The sequence below is a fragment of the Agelaius phoeniceus genome, chromosome 4 (assembly GCF_051311805.1).
Source record: "Agelaius phoeniceus isolate bAgePho1 chromosome 4, bAgePho1.hap1, whole genome shotgun sequence".
NCBI classification, from domain to species: Eukaryota; Metazoa; Chordata; class Aves; order Passeriformes; family Icteridae; genus Agelaius; species Agelaius phoeniceus.
Window position 1 is genome coordinate 33,518,393 of NC_135268.1, and position 15,807 is coordinate 33,534,199.

Genomic DNA, 15,807 nt, shown 5'->3' on the forward strand with positions numbered 1-15,807 from the left:
AACTGGGATGAAGTTGTTGAGTTTTGAAGCTGTGCTGTCTCCTTTCCCAGGCAGATATTTACATGCCAGGGTAATCCAACATAGCATAAATGAATAATGCAGAGATTCAGAATAGATATCATTGAGGCTATAAATGTACTGAGAGTTCAAAACATTGAACATTGTGAGGGACTTACTCTTTGTGGCAAAGTAAAGATTTCTAAAATGCAACAGCATTATTAGTTCAGGGATTAATATTATTTGAATAATTAATAATAATTTTTGGAACATGCTGTGAAATTCCATTGAATGCTAGTGTGAGAAGATAAATGCTTTCATTTGAAATTTAAATTGCATGGAGATCAGCCCCTTTAAGCACAAGGTTCAGATCAGTCTAAATATGTCTCTAGCATGTAAGATAAAAAGCTTGACAAAATGTGTGAGGTTTTTTGATGATCTGTTTGGGATGTTTTCCTTTATGGTGGTTTTTTCTATGCAGGTGTCTCTTACCAATGGTTTGGTAGACTGTAACAGGTAATTGCTCTTAAGGGAGCCTCAGTTGCCTGCTCAGCTTTTTGCTAAGACAGAGACTTAAGACACTAAGTAGTACACATACACTCTTTGCTTAACAGTATGCCTACATAAGCTTTTCTTGCTGCTTCTTTTTGGGTGGAACAACTTAATCATGATGTTCTGAATACAAGCACAGGGCAGCAGAGAAATTTATGAACAATATGCAAGTGTGAATTCACCCTGTGACTAGGATTTAGCTTTATTTTTGGTACCCATACATAAAAGCCTTAAGGAGCTGATGATCTTTGAGTAATTGCATGGGTTATATACTTGTGGATGAAAGCAAATCAACTTTTCTAAATAATTCAGTGGTGGTTAGCTGGAATATAAGAATTTCTATGCAGGATGCTTCTGACAGCAAGGATAATTCTGTACATATAGAGGATACTTATCTCCATTTTCTGCAGCTACAGCTCCTACATTCCAATTTTCAGAGTTTTAAACATTGTCAAGGGCTTAACTGGAACTAAGTTCTTCTGGAAGGGATTTTTTATGAATCTGAAGTAATTGATTGAATTTCAGGTGATTTCTCTTAGTTCAAGAGAAAAATGAGTGCAAAAAATCAGATATTTTCCAAGAAGATTCCTTGTTAATCTGGGAAAGTTGTGTGAAAGATTTATACTTTGTCTTTGAAAACAGCCTGGAAAAATAGTTGTGTGTTTCAGAATTAGCAGTTTACTATCTGAACAAGCATCACATCACAGTTAATAAAGTTTTTAGAGACTATCTGACGTGCTCTAAGATCGCAATGAAATTTAAAATAAATTCTGTATTTGATTTTTGGGTTTTTTGGTAGCAGTATGCATTAAGTCAAATGGTAGCTCTAATAAGAAAGTGATACTCCTTTTTGAAAGTGTTTCAAAAATTAAATTAGCAGAGCCTTGCAGAAAGGTACTAGGTAGGTTTAGAGAAGCTTTGGAAGTGAAGAACACTGGGTAGTGTTCTGTCCTAATGATGCTTTTCTCCATTTCCAATGTATTGCGGGCTGAACAAATTTAATTCTAGTGTAATTTTAAACTCTCTCCATAATATGCTCTTGGGAAGAAGTTGGTCTTGTACAACAAGAAATCTGACTTGGCATCCTGCAATCCGTTACAGAAGTAGTAGTTAAGTCACCCTTTTTTGGGGAAGAAAATGGTGATGGCAGAATTTGTCCCTCAGGTGCACTGGTGGGACTGGTACCCTGGTGCACTGGTGGGGCATCATGCATCTGCAGATGTGGGAGATTGCAGCTGCTGCAGCACAGAGAACTGAAGAAGAGATGACAAGCAGAGTGCTCCAGCTGCCCTGGCTGTCCCTCATCAGCATCTCTCAACCTTTCCCCTCAGCACTGCTTTAATGAAGTCCTGTGTTCTCTGAAATTCCTTCCTACAGAGCACGGCTTCAGCAGAACAGCACCTGTGTATCTAAACTTCACACTGATATATTCTGACCAATACCTCCACAGTTTTTTGGATCAGACTGACGTCAGCTCTTCTGAAGGATTCATAACTGGCACCTTCATGATGTCTTACTAAGTTTTCAGCAAAACTGTGTCACGGATTTTATCTTAGTTTCCATGTTCTTTGATCCTTGATCCATTTACACCAAGTAGTTTCTTTAAAATTGGAATATACACAAACATATATAGATCTGACTTTGTATAAAGGGGCTTATCTATCTGGATCTAAAATTTCAGCACAAATGAATTTCATAGAATGGTTTGGGTTGGAAGGGACCCTAAAGATCATCTAGCTCCAACCACCCTTCCATAGGCAGGAATACCTATAGCTTATCTTGTATATCATTATAATAAATACTGAAAAAATCCTTTTAAATGGTAGCCTTGGGTCGTTTATCTTGTATAATTAACATTTTGATCTTATTCTGAGGAAGAATAGGGAGGAATTACCTGCTTGAGAATTACCTGTTTGCTTTATATCAAATGAAATTTTAATTAGCTAACAATATAAAATATTTTTGCCAAGTTTAACAAGTACTTCATATACTGTTTTTAATTTCATGTCCAATGAATTAAAACATTTCTGTTGCTTGATATTCACATTCAAATGTAAATGAGTACTTACAGAGGCATAATATCAAATACCCTTAAACACATCATAAAATAACATATTTTTTCTGTTCCTATTTAGTCATCTGTGACTCCTTGGAAGATCATGTTTCTGGAGCTGGCACCAGGTGCCCCCTGGGCTACTTTCCATGTGGCAATATCACAAAGTGTTTGCCCCAACAGCTGCACTGTAATGGTGAGGATGACTGCGGGAATCGGGCTGACGAAGAGAACTGCGGTAAGTGGCTGTGGCTTTGCTTTGTGCCTAGCACCTGTAGTCACTGAAACCCAGGCAGTGCTCACACCAAACAGGAGGCTGTGGAGTGCCAGCAGTAGGAAAGTTGCATGCTTTGCACAGGATGCAGCAGGTCTGCCTCAGCTGATAAAGCCACCCTCTTTCCCTAGCAAACCATTTGCTAGGGAAAGAAGAGTGGGCCACATTTTTCTTTGTATATGGTAATAGTTATCAGTATCCAATTTTTTTCCCTGCTTTGAGCTTCTTTGAAAATGTCATTTTGATGTCTACAAAGGGATGTATGTGATCTACCAAAGACTTGCTGAGGAGTGTTAGAGGTGCGTCCAACAGAATTTATGAAAAGCTTAATGTGACTTAATGTGGGAAATATAATTTAGAAGAATTTTCAAGGTTTTCCAGGAATTATTTATGCCCTAATTTGGGAGAAACATGTGCATCTGTAAGTGTACTGTGCAAGCTGCACTACCAGCAGGCTTTGGTGGTTGCAAATGTAAAAATCCCACGTACACATAATCGTACACGTAGTGAGGTCACTTGTGCATGCTGTTTTGATCCTTGTCACTCCTAGCCCCTCTGGATGGTAGCTGTGATCTTGACTTGGCTTGTGGGCTCTGGCTTTACCTCTACTGCAAACCAGGAAGGGCTTTGCACGGGCACTTACCTATCCATGCCGCTTCTTTGTGAGCATGGCCCTGGCATAGCTCTTGTCCATGCTGAGCAGCATCTCCCATGCAGTGTTTGGACACAGCTCAGAGGTGGCACAGACCTGGCATAGTCTGGAAAGGGGCCTCTCTGTTCTGTGAAGAGAGAGCTTCACCATTTGGTTGTGAGCTAAGACCACAGGGAGAGAAAATGGACCCTAGCACATTTTATTTACTCTTATTGCCACCTTACTTACAGCGTGGATATTTCAGAGATGCTCTCCAGAGCTGCTGATCTGTGGCAGATGTGGGAAGTAGGCTTTGTACTCCTTGGTAGTTTTCCTGTAGCCATGGAGGACAGCCAGGTGCACCATGCCCTGCCCCACACTCTGCCTTCAGCCCCCAGAGCCAAGCAGCTGAACTGTTTGTCTGTCCCAGACAGGCACATCTGGAATCCAGGCCAACAGATCTGGGTGGGAAGACTGTGAAGAATTAAAATATTAAGTGAAAATTCCATGCTATGTATACTGAAAGAAATTTTGTGAAAGAAATTTCAAAAAAATACGGTAAAGGTATTTTTCACCAGCACTCCCAGTAAAGTCAATGAGGTTTTGAAAGTAGTTGTTCTAATTGCGTGTGAAGCTGATTTGTGTACCTATGAGAAGTATCTTATTATTATACCTATGCAATTTCAGGGTCTTACTCCATATGAAAGCAATTTTAAATTCTAATCCCATATAATGAACCTGCACCATTTTGTAGTTTTATACCATTTGTTGGTGCTATAAATGTACTTTCTGTTGTAAATAATCAAAATCCTGAACAAAAATGGCTTGCTCTGTTTTTTCTGTGGTCATCTTGACCTACAGTAGCAGGAATTGCCAATGATGATGCCCTCTCATGTTTAAGTCCAAGGACAATAAACAGTTGCTTTATCCATATTTCATTTCTGTATAATACCACAAAGTCTATCATACAAGGACTTGCTGGAAGATACAGCTTAGAATGATAATAATTAGGATATAAATGGATTTGTAATGGAAGTTACAAGACAGTATAGGATCACAGAATTTTTTAGGTAGGAAAAGAAATTTAAGATCATTGAGACCATTAATCAAAGAGCTCTTTGCATCTCATCTTATTACTTACACAGAACTGAGGTATTCTTGGATTATGAATAACCAATTTCAAAAATTCAATTAGAAGTAACATGGGTTGTCAGTGAGCAGGGAGAGTGCTGCAAGTGATTTAATACTGAACCTTGTAGCAAGGAATAAAAAAGTCCTTAGTAATGCATTAGTGTTCTTCTATAGAAATGAACATACAAAACAATTCAGCTGTGATATTGAATCCTCTTCTGTGTATTGTAATTCAAGAGTGAGCTAGCCTTGATTTTTGAAAACCTAAATTACAAAAGATGAAAAGTCATTGTATGGATCTACAGGGAAAAACTATGCTGCTCATGTTTTTCTCATATCTTGACCCCCTCTTCTCATTTAGAAATGCATTAGTGTAATATTCAGCAGGAATATTTTCTCAAAAATTGATATTGCAGTCATACTTTGTTGTGCAGTTAAACAGTCACCTCCTTGTCTGAGTATAGGGAATGTTCTGAGATTTTCTGCAATGACTCCACACATAGGAAGTGGGGAGATCTTTGTGGGGTAACTCTGGTTTTGATTATTCATCTTGCTTAAAATACAAGAAAAGAGACCTCAATGTTCCTGAGACAGAGAAACCAGATGTCTTTTCTTTTTTCCCCTGCCATTCCTAGGATCACTTCAGGATGCCTCCCTCATGCCAGCAGTTATATCTGGCTCCTTCTCCCCATTTTTTTTTTTTAATTTTCAACTAGTTTTCAGTTAAAGTCATTGCTCTTGGTTACAGAAAAGAAATTAAAAATGAAATTATGCCAGTGTAGTAATTGTTTCATTCAGTGCCATAGAAATTTTAATCTTAATATGAGGTATTCTAATTAAATAACTCAGCTTCTCAATTCCTGACCACTTTTGCATCAATGTGGGGAGCTTGGAGGTGACCAGTCAACAGGATTCAACCCAACAAGTGTGGGAGGCAGAAAAATCTATGAAGACCCTCAAAGCAGTTCAAAAGTACCCCCTGTGTTTTGCTTTTTTTTAGTGCGTATATTTCAAACAAAGCTAGGTAAACCAACTGTTTCACTAACAGTAATGGTAAAGCACTATCTTAAGTCTATAGTAAAACCAGCTATATAGCATGGAAACACAAAGCAAAATATGTCATTAGATGTTTCACTCCAACTATCTTGTAATGGTTCCTTTCTTCTTTTAGTGAACAAATTTGTCTCATTCCCCATTTTATTTCTATAAGGAAATTATAGTTGTAATCTTTGTAAGATTATATTTGTAAGAAATTATTGTTGTAAGGAATTGTTGCTGTAGTCTCTGAGATTATTTGCACTATTAGTCTTGTTTCAGGCACTGTGTGCCTGGTAACAGCAAAACATGATTATGAATATTTCAAACCAAACCAAATCCATACTGAGACATGTGTTATCAAATGTGCTGTGATAATGGCTCATTATCCAGTTTAGGCACACAAAGATTGGCTTTGTGGTGCCCTCTTCAATTCTGCTTCCTCTTTCACTTTCACCCTCCTTTCAACTTCCAAATAATAAACATCAAAATAAGGTCCAGAGTAGCGAAGATCTCAAATTAGGATCAAAGGGTAGAGTTGGGATCAGACTCAGAATGCTGTGTTAGTGGTTAACCTCAGGGTGTGGATATCCTAGCTCTTCTTCAGCATTTCTTCCACTTCTGGAAAGGAATGAATTATAGCTGATATTTCACACTAGAGTGAAGCCACTCATCTTTGAAAATTCATGCCTTTGCCACTTAGCCTGCTTTCCAAAATCAATAAAATACTGTGTGCTATACCCTAATGGGGAAGAGCTTGAGGCAATGTAGTAAACTGCAATAAGAGGAGGCAGCTGGCAATTTATCCCTGCAGTGATGGGAGGCTCTGCTTGAACTATGGCTGGATAACCTTAAATGTGCATGGAAAATGTAATCTCACCTTTTGAACTCAAAAACATAGTCCACCAAGAGGAAGCAAGCATCTCAGAAAATCTGTCATGAAAATGATATTTTTAATTAAAAATAGTTTATAGTTTTGTAATTTGTCATAAAGCTTATGGTTTTGAGGAATTTCCTTTTTTAGGCTCGAGAGAGCAGTAAATTTTACTCTGCTGTCCTGCTCCATGCTCATCCTTGCTGAAGTACCAAGTTCTTAATTAGGCTGAGGGCATTGTGAGGCAATTTAGCCTCTATCAAGTTTCATTTGGAGTTATTTTTGTATCTATTTGCAAAATTCAGAATGTGTAGGGAAATAAGAGATAGCAATTTCAGCATCCTTCTGCGCCCAAGCTTGTTTAAAGATGAAGTTGGCAAAGCAGAGCAGATATTGTTTACACCTAGTATCTTTGATTTCAAACATAATGGCTTCAGCCTGATTTTACAGGGAAGAGCTTTTCCCATTTATTTACAGCTGGAAGGTTTGAATCTGTAACTACTTGGCATTTATAGATGGGGGTTAGAACTTCTGTTTACTGCAAAGCCTTTTAAACCTGAGCAAGGGTAAATAGGCATAATCACAAATTCTGCTCACATAATGCCATGGCAGTGTTGACATGGAAATCGTTCCTAAAACAAGTAACAAATATTTCTCTCATTGAAGACACTACTGCTGTCATATGAATGTTAATGCAGTCTAAACAAAATCTCTAGGCAATCTTTGATGTCCAGTGGCATACTAAACATGCCAGGTATGTGTTCCCAAGTACAAATTAATGGAAAGAAGAGTTTTGAGATCTCTGCCTTCACAGTGAAGTTTAATGATAAAATAAAAACAAAACTAACAATAGATAACAACAACAGTGATTAATGCAAAACAAAAATAACAGAACAACAATATTTATGATGTAGATTTGCAGTGAGCCTACGTGTGTTTTCTCATTACAAGGTGTGAGTTTCTTTAGATGAACAATCTTGACACACAAAATATTGAAAAAAATATTAAAAGTTATTCATAACATAAATGTACTCCATGCATTTGGAAGAAGACAGCTAACACTGTCAATAATGATCCATGGTTATTTCTGTTTTCAAAATATCTAGAATAGCTTTAGACACAGGCAGAAAGGTTCTTTCATATGCTTCTAATGAAATATTTACATTTTAAATCTTACACTTTTTTTCTTTTTTTATTTCTCTGATATTCCTTCTACTTAGAGGGCTAAATGAACAAGTTTTTTTCCTAGATAAGAGTCAGCTTTGCCTGACTAAAATTGTCCTACTATTGGTTGCAGTGATAAAAGAGCAAAGTTCTCAATCGAACAACTTTTGTGTAATTATCTCTGCTGGATACAACACTGAGTCAGTTGCCATTTTGTAGTCATAACATACTAGTTAAAAATTAGTATGCAAAAATTCTAAATGCAGGTAAATTTTGAACCAGTGAAAGACTGAATAGATGTTTTTCCTGCCTGATTTTCTAAGAAATTTGTTGCAATACTTTTTCTCATATTCCATATATTCTGCTTGGTGATTAGCACAGTTTGATCATCAGAATTGTAAATTAGCTCTGCTGTTAATATGATGCCAGTTTTTGGGGAGAAGCCTCCCAGTAAATTGCAGTGAAGGTTACCAGGTTACCTCCAGTTTCTTGTTTCAAAACCACCCATCAACTGTCAAATTTAGTTTGGGGAAAATATAGAAACAAAATCAGACTTCAAAAGGTACTGGGCTTTCCTCTGGACTTTACATCCTACCTGGGCAATTTGAAAACATATTTTATATGTCTGGAAGATTGAGATTAATCCCTATTGCTCTGTCACTAATATAACTAATGCTATGTGTCAGCATCCTGTAGCTACAGGTTCTGAAAATCCCTTGTATGTAAAGTAAAGCTGGACTCATTGCTTTATAAATAATCCTGCTGTCAGATTTAAAAGTTTTTTTCCTAACTTCCATTAGGGTTTGGTAGCACACAAACACGCAGTTTAAATCTATAGAGTTATTGGATTTGTTATGTTCTGTTCCAATTTAAAATGCAAACAGCATGACTGATGTGATATCTGCAGTCACAACACCTGGCCTGTGAAGCAAAGCCAAGCCCAGTGAGAGCTGGCCTGGACTGACTCCACTAAAATCAACAGAAAGATTCCCACTGTCTTCAGTGAGCAAAGAATCATACCTTCCCTAAATTAGGAAACTTATAAAATGCTCATATGCTTCAAAAACCCAGTATGTTACTTATGTACCAGCCTTCCTCAATAGATCTGGAAAAGATTGGAAGCACTCTGCTAGCAGTGGGGTTTTTTCCTTTAGATGAAGAAATCTAGGCTGTGCAACCTGTCAGAGAAATAATATAGGTATATTATGGTATACCTTTATATATTATTATACCTATATATATATTATTATAATATAGGTATATTATTATATTATACAGGTATAATATACAGTCTCTTCCCATGCAGTCTGTGATATATAGATTCCATAAATAAATGCTGCAATCCTTTTTATCTCAGACTTAATTGGTTGAGGAAGTACAGTTTATTCTTCATTTAAAATTAGTGTTACTGTCATATCACACTACTGAATAGGTCTTATGCTCCATCTCAGAACTTGTTGTTAATATAGGCTCTTCATTTATTACTAATAAATCTCTAGAGGAAGTCTTTATGTGCAAGTAACACAGGTATAAGTCCTACTTAGAATAAAAAGTATTTTGATGTAAGAATTGTAAAAAATGCAAGCACCAGAATTCTTCTTAATTTCAAAACAAATATCACACGTGTTGGCCCTAATCCCTTGCCCCTCTGCAAACCAGACTGTTTTGCCATGAATGGGGCATTATAAAACAGCAATTATTATTACGCATTTGGCTACTCTTTACATAAAAGCAATAGTAAAAGGGAGAATGGAAGAAAAAATGTGCTAGTGTTTAATTCTATCTTTTTTTGTAAGCAGTATCTTTAATTATGTAGAGCAGTTAATGGAACAAAGTAGCCTGAGCTATTTTGAGAGCACAAGTTTCCTCAGTGGTTAAAAATTTGGCTTCTGGACAATTTTGCTGATAGTTCTGTAAAACTGTTTTTTTGGCAGCTAGGCAATGGTTGCAGTGTGTCTGCATTTGTTTTTTAATCACAGTGTCATAGGCACATTTTTCCAGTCTAGTGAAGCAAGAACAGGCATGCAGATTTAATTTGTTTCTGACTCCAGAGGAGTTTTTTGCTGGCTAAATGTATTTACTATTGTGTTGCTCTCAGCCCCAAGAGTTCCCTGAACAAAGGACAGCGTTCCGCTCCCCAGCTGTAAATTCACTTTTAGACGTTCATCACACACAGAGATTTCCTAAAGAACTGGGGCAGGGAGTGGCTGTTTGAAGTCTTGCACCTATTAGCCTCTAAAAACACAGACCTCATCTGTTACTGTGTGCCACACAGTCACCAGGGGACTGGCTTGCCTGAAGAAATAAGTTACTAGAGAGCAGCTCTTTTTTTAAAAGGGACCAATAAAAACTCAAAAGGATAAACATACAAACAACCTGTATAGTGTAATGCTGATTTGTATATGCTTCTTCGAAGGTCTATAATTGTTCACAGAATTATTGCAGTTCTGTAGGCTCATTAAATCATCTTCTAGATTTCCATAGCAGAAATCTAAATTTCTATGGGGTGTTTCAAAATATCTATACAAAAGATTTATATTTTAATATTACAGGATTGCTCATAAGGGATGAGACATTTCATTTTTGTCTCAGCACACTCCAGAAGACCTTGATGTTTTTATATTTCTAATTAATACTAGTAATGAATAATGTTATAGTTGGTCCTGTGTTTTCCTGGCGTGGCATTTTCCCAGCATGGTATTTTCCCCATCATACTTAAAATACAGGCTTTGAATGTATGAGGTGCTACTCAGTTTTGAGCCTAGATAGCAAATTCTGCTTGTGAAGCATAAAGTAAATGTTTGACAGTCAATAGTATACTCAAAATGTATCAAATACTTGGAAAAACATAGAATTTTCAAGCTTCACATGGAAATTTTTTTGTAATGGCCAAATTTTATTATCGTTGCCATCCATCCCCAGTATATGGCATCAAAACAGGTGCCATAGGTTCACAATAAGGTTTACTCTGATGTGCAAGTATCAGCACATGGAATAGCTTTGCTGAAATTTTAAGGGTTTTTAATCACTTTTGCTACTGTGATTTTCAAATATTGTTGGTAATTAAGAGGAACTTGCATTTCATAAGACTTATGTCTCTCCTGGTCTCCACTGTAGTGGCTTACTGTCAAAGGAACTTTTAAGCAACTAAAGGTTCTATAGATGTATTCATGCTGTTAGATTATTTTAATTTTAAAAATATATTTCAAGAAAATCAGAACATAAAATCTAGAAAACTCTATGCACATGTTTCACAGGAATAAAGATTAAACATTGAGAAGATGTTCATCTTCTGGAAATTTTAACCTGCCTGTTTTCTTAAAAGTTGCACTAGCTTAATTAAGTTGTCCTAAAATCATAAAAAAACTTTTTATTATTAAGTATGTAATCTAGTTCATCCAGAGAACTGTAAACCTTATGCAAATTTATTTGTTTCCTGTCTGGTTTACTATGATTGCATTGTCACATATAAGATATATGTGATTTCAATTAATCATCAGGTAGAGGAGACGGTATATATGCAGTGACATCTGGGGTAATTTACCTTTGAATTGACTGATAAGGTGTCCAGCTTTAAGTTCTTAATTTTTTCTGCTTGGATGCTTAAACTGAGCCAGTGAAATTCCATCCCAACTTTGCCCTCCCTCCAGGCACCAGAGCCCTTGGTTTTGTGAAATCTCTGTGTGGTTTTGGTCTTGCTGTAAGTTATGAGGCTGTATCAGGATGCCTCAACACTGTGGGAAAGGGCAATTATGTTCCTTAATTCGTAAATATTTTTAAAGGAAATGCTTCTTGTCTGAAGGACATGGGTCTTCCTTGTACCAAAAGATACTTTTGTGAAAAGCCTGAAATAATTCTTGCAGCGAGAAAAAGTTTATTTGAACAACTGACAAAAAGAAATATGTCCAAAGGTTATGACAAAAACAGCAAACTCAAAGGGTGACACAGTGTCTCCTTAGAGTGTTTATGCATTTAGCTGATAACATTTCTCTGTATAATACCCACGAAGACATGGCTGAGGGAAGGGGGAAGTCATACAGATAGCATCCTCATCATAAACGCCATACTAAGTAAGAGATATGTCTTTAATTGAGAAAAGATGATATTTTCTTGGATCTGACACTGAAATGATTACTCAAATCTGTAGTTTGTCAGGATTGAGATGCTCTTTCTCATTCCCATCAGAAGTGGTAATTGGAAACTTTCAGTAAGAAAGAGCATATTAATCTCCAGTTAGATAAATCCAGTTTGCCACCACTTATTTCACTTATCCCATGTAGAGGAAGATTTGATGATGCTTTATTTTCTCAGATCTCTTTTTTTTTAACAGAACTGCAGCCAACATAATCTATTTTAGAGCTGGCTCAGGGTAAAAGTAATTTCTCATCTGAGCTGTACAGCCTCAAATGATAGATTTGGGGTTTCAAGATCAGTATTATTACCAGTCATTTCTTAAAGTGTTTGGAGAACCTCACCTTGAAAGAGGTAAAAACAGGCCACAAACCTTCATCTAAACCCTAAATGACCAAAAAGTGATTTACAGTTCTGCCACTGAGTGTTTCACCAAATGGTCATACTAAACACATAGTTATTGGCACAATACATTCTTTCAGGATTTACAAAACAACTTGAATAAAATAGAGACTGTCCCATGTTTGGGCACAAAGTTTGGCCCAAAGCATATATTTCTGGAGGTCAAGGGATGTTTAGTAACTTGTTTTATTATATTCAGATATGTCTTTTTATTTCTAGTAGAAAGCATGCCATAAGAAAAGCCCATTATTTAAAATGAACTCACTAGAAACACCAAACAGCTGGAATGATTCCAGTACAAAATAATCCATCTTCTCTGTGAGTCTTTCCCCTTTTTTTTTATGGCCACCCAAAAATACACAGCTGCCTCTAGACTTCCTCAAAAATGCTGAGGAACTTCCCTTTTGTAGCAAACTTCTCCATCATTCCTGTTAGTGTGGGAGGCACTTCTCATCCTTTTTCTCTGCAGATGTGAAATGCATTGATGGTTGCCTCTTGTACATGCTTTGTCACATGACAAGGCATTTTCAAAGTACAAAAATGTGGAATAAAATCTCATATATCCACTTTCTATGAACATAATAATGAATTAGAAAATCCAAGAGTACTTTCATACTATATTCCTGATTGCAAAGCATTCATTTGGTATAATTTATACTTCAAGAATAATCTCATTTTTAAACCTTTTTCCCAAGTTTCTATTTAAAAATCCTACCTTCTCTGTGTATGTTGAATTCCCACATATTGCTGAGTCCAGTCATACAAATGAAAGTCAATGGATTTTCTCCAGTTAAATATTTAGGAACAGTGGTAGAGAAGACCTCATTATGGTCCCATCTACAGGGCAGTAGGTTTTAATGCACTTGCCACTTGACAAAGGGTCTATTCTCATCACTTCATCAACTACAGATTCCATGCTGCAGGCAGTCCTAAAACTGATCTTCTTTTGAGCATTTAAAGCAGGCAGGACAAGGTTGGCCAATACCTTTCATTTTGTCCAAAATGCATTAGGCTGCTTCTGAATATTAGCTTAATGATCTAGAACAGCAAAACTACTAATGGATCAGAGCATGCAAGGTGCTCTTGAGGAAGTTAGTAAAATGTTCTTAAATGTCTTATCAGGTCTGTCTTTTCTCTCACTGGAGCAATTCTTGAAGACAAGCACTTATGTTTGCTTTGAATCTTTCATCTTTTTAATTTATGCATAAGAAACAAATAACTAGATGAAGGATAGTTTGCCTGAAGTTACTTAATATTTCATATTATCATTAATCAGTACCTATAACACACCTTTTCAGCTTAGACAGCAAAGAGGTAAGCATCTCTCAAAACCAGCTTCATCTGTAGGCAGGTGTCAGAAGATGCTTTCAAGGTCGTTTCCCTGCCTGTCTGAGAAAACAACAACTGAGTTGTAATGTGGCATGAAAAATGAGAAGCCATTTCAGAGCAAAGTAAATATTTTTTATTTCTCCCTGCCTATTTTGAAGCCTATATATATTATAATAATGCTTAGTTAAATATAAAGATTTATAGAGAAATGTCCATGAGGAATTTTATTTAAGTATAACTAAACTATTAACCTGTGAAATTGCAGTGGTAAAGACTATTGCCAGTACATAAAGGTGAATCTAAGACTCTAATTACTAGCAAAGCAGAGCCATCCTGAGAGCTCTCATAGAAATGTTTTGCAGTAGATATCCTTGAAGTGTGCTGCTTTCAATTGTCATGGATGCTTTGGTTCACCAGCTAGTGAGTGCCATCCCAAGGAGCATTTCTGCTACTGCTGCATGTTCATTAAAGCAGATGCTTGAAAAGCTGAAGAGAAGACAGGCTCAAATTCAGAAAACTAAAGTCAGATCCAAATTAAGAAAACTAAAATCCAATCACAGCTTTTAAAGGCAAGTTCCCTTTCCCTTTCCAGCCTGTTTGGAAAGTTGCTACCTGATCAATCAATTTACAGGTCTCGGATATACAGTAGATTTTCAAGAAACAAGTTACTAACAGATCTGTAGCTATTTCTAGCACCACTATATCTTGAAATGTCCATTCTTTGGAAGGAACTAAAAGGTTTGCTCTTACATTTTGCTCTTACAGCCATTAACTACTCAGTCCTAGTACATCTGTGCACAGTGACCAAAGGGGTAATATGGAATCATGCTTTGTTTAAGATGCATATTAAGCTTAACATGAACATTCTGACTTGAATATGTTACACTAAGTCCCTTCTTCTCCTGAAAAGCAGTGTTCCTTTGGTCTTCATCGAGATTTTCAGGAAAGAAATTATAGGCTGTGATAGTGCAGAAACCCTTCTGTACAAACTAGTCAGAGTCATAGTAATCATTTCAACATTCCTGGACAAAGTGGCAAACCTGCATGTTTAAGGAAGTATGAAAATATTGTTCCCTCTCATTTTTAGGCTTCTACATAAATAAACATTTCTGAAATCACAACTATGTTTTTTCAGTGTGACTGTCACAGCAAATGTTATTGAAGTTATAATAAGATGTTACTTCCATGCAGCTCATATCATTTGTAGACATGTAAGATTAAGCAGCTGTATAAAGTTATCTAATGGTGTGTGAAACACTCTGGAATAAAGACCTGTATTAATTAGACAAAAATTGATGCAACTACATTAAGTGAAGACATTTCTACCTTCCATTTATATATTGATATCTTCTATTTGTGGTCTGTTTATGTTGTGTGGTTTTTGTTTGTTTTTTTTTTTATTAGAGGACAACAATGGATGGTCTCTGCAATTTGATAAACATTATACAAAGGACAAATACAATAAATTGAAATCTCTGTATGCATTTCAGACAAAGACACCTGAGTGCTGTAAGTAAATTACAGATATTATTTTATTACTGATGATTCCTAGGAAGAAATACAGAGCAAATATATTCTTAGCAGGAAATTTAGTGCTGTTTCATTTTTAGTTAAACAGCATAATATCTCAAATGAACAAATGCTAATTTGAAGCTAATTTCAGTTCCATTAAGGATGATTCATTTTCTGCAAGAAAAGTGTCAAACATATTTTAATTAGCATATGCCAATTAGGAGGACAATATAAATGTTTATCTAAATATGCTCATACTGCTAGAGAGACCATAGAACTGCCATATATTTCAGAGTGAAATGAAGGCAACATTGCTCCCAGTTCATTTCTTTGTACATCAAATGAAATTTGCAAATCCCCTCCATTTACACAGGTCTTTGCACAGACTTTTTGGTTCTGCTGTCTACTATATGAGCAAAGACTTCCTGACCCTTTCTTGACCTATTTTCACCCATGGAAATTGTGTTCCTTCTAGTAATAAGATTGCTGAATAATCTAAAGTGTTGAAAAAATCATATTCCAGATTCCTGGATATTGTGCCTAAGGTTCAAGAGTTTTTACAAGGTCTTTCACAGCAGTAATATAATTTTTGTGTCCCTTTATATTTATTGTTAGATTCCTCCAAGGTCTAAATCAATTTTGTAAAAAACATGTGCCTTAATTGTGTTTAAAAGAGCCTGCTATGTCTGTTTTTGTGCTTGTTGTTCTTTTATACCATATTT

At 36.2% G+C, this 15,807-nt stretch overlaps 1 protein-coding gene across 2 annotated transcripts in view; it reads left to right on the forward strand.

Annotated features, from left to right (window-relative positions):
- RXFP1 (relaxin family peptide receptor 1) overlaps nucleotides 1-15,807 on the forward strand; it is a 46,632-nt gene that overhangs the window by 14,046 nt on the left and 16,779 nt on the right. For both annotated transcript variants that reach the window (XM_054632993.2, XM_077177244.1), the window contains exons 2-3: nucleotides 2,685-2,840; nucleotides 14,978-15,082. In XM_054632993.2, coding sequence (XP_054488968.2) covers nucleotides 2,685-2,840; nucleotides 14,978-15,082 — 261 coding nt within the window. The remainder of the gene's footprint in view (nucleotides 1-2,684; nucleotides 2,841-14,977; nucleotides 15,083-15,807) is intronic.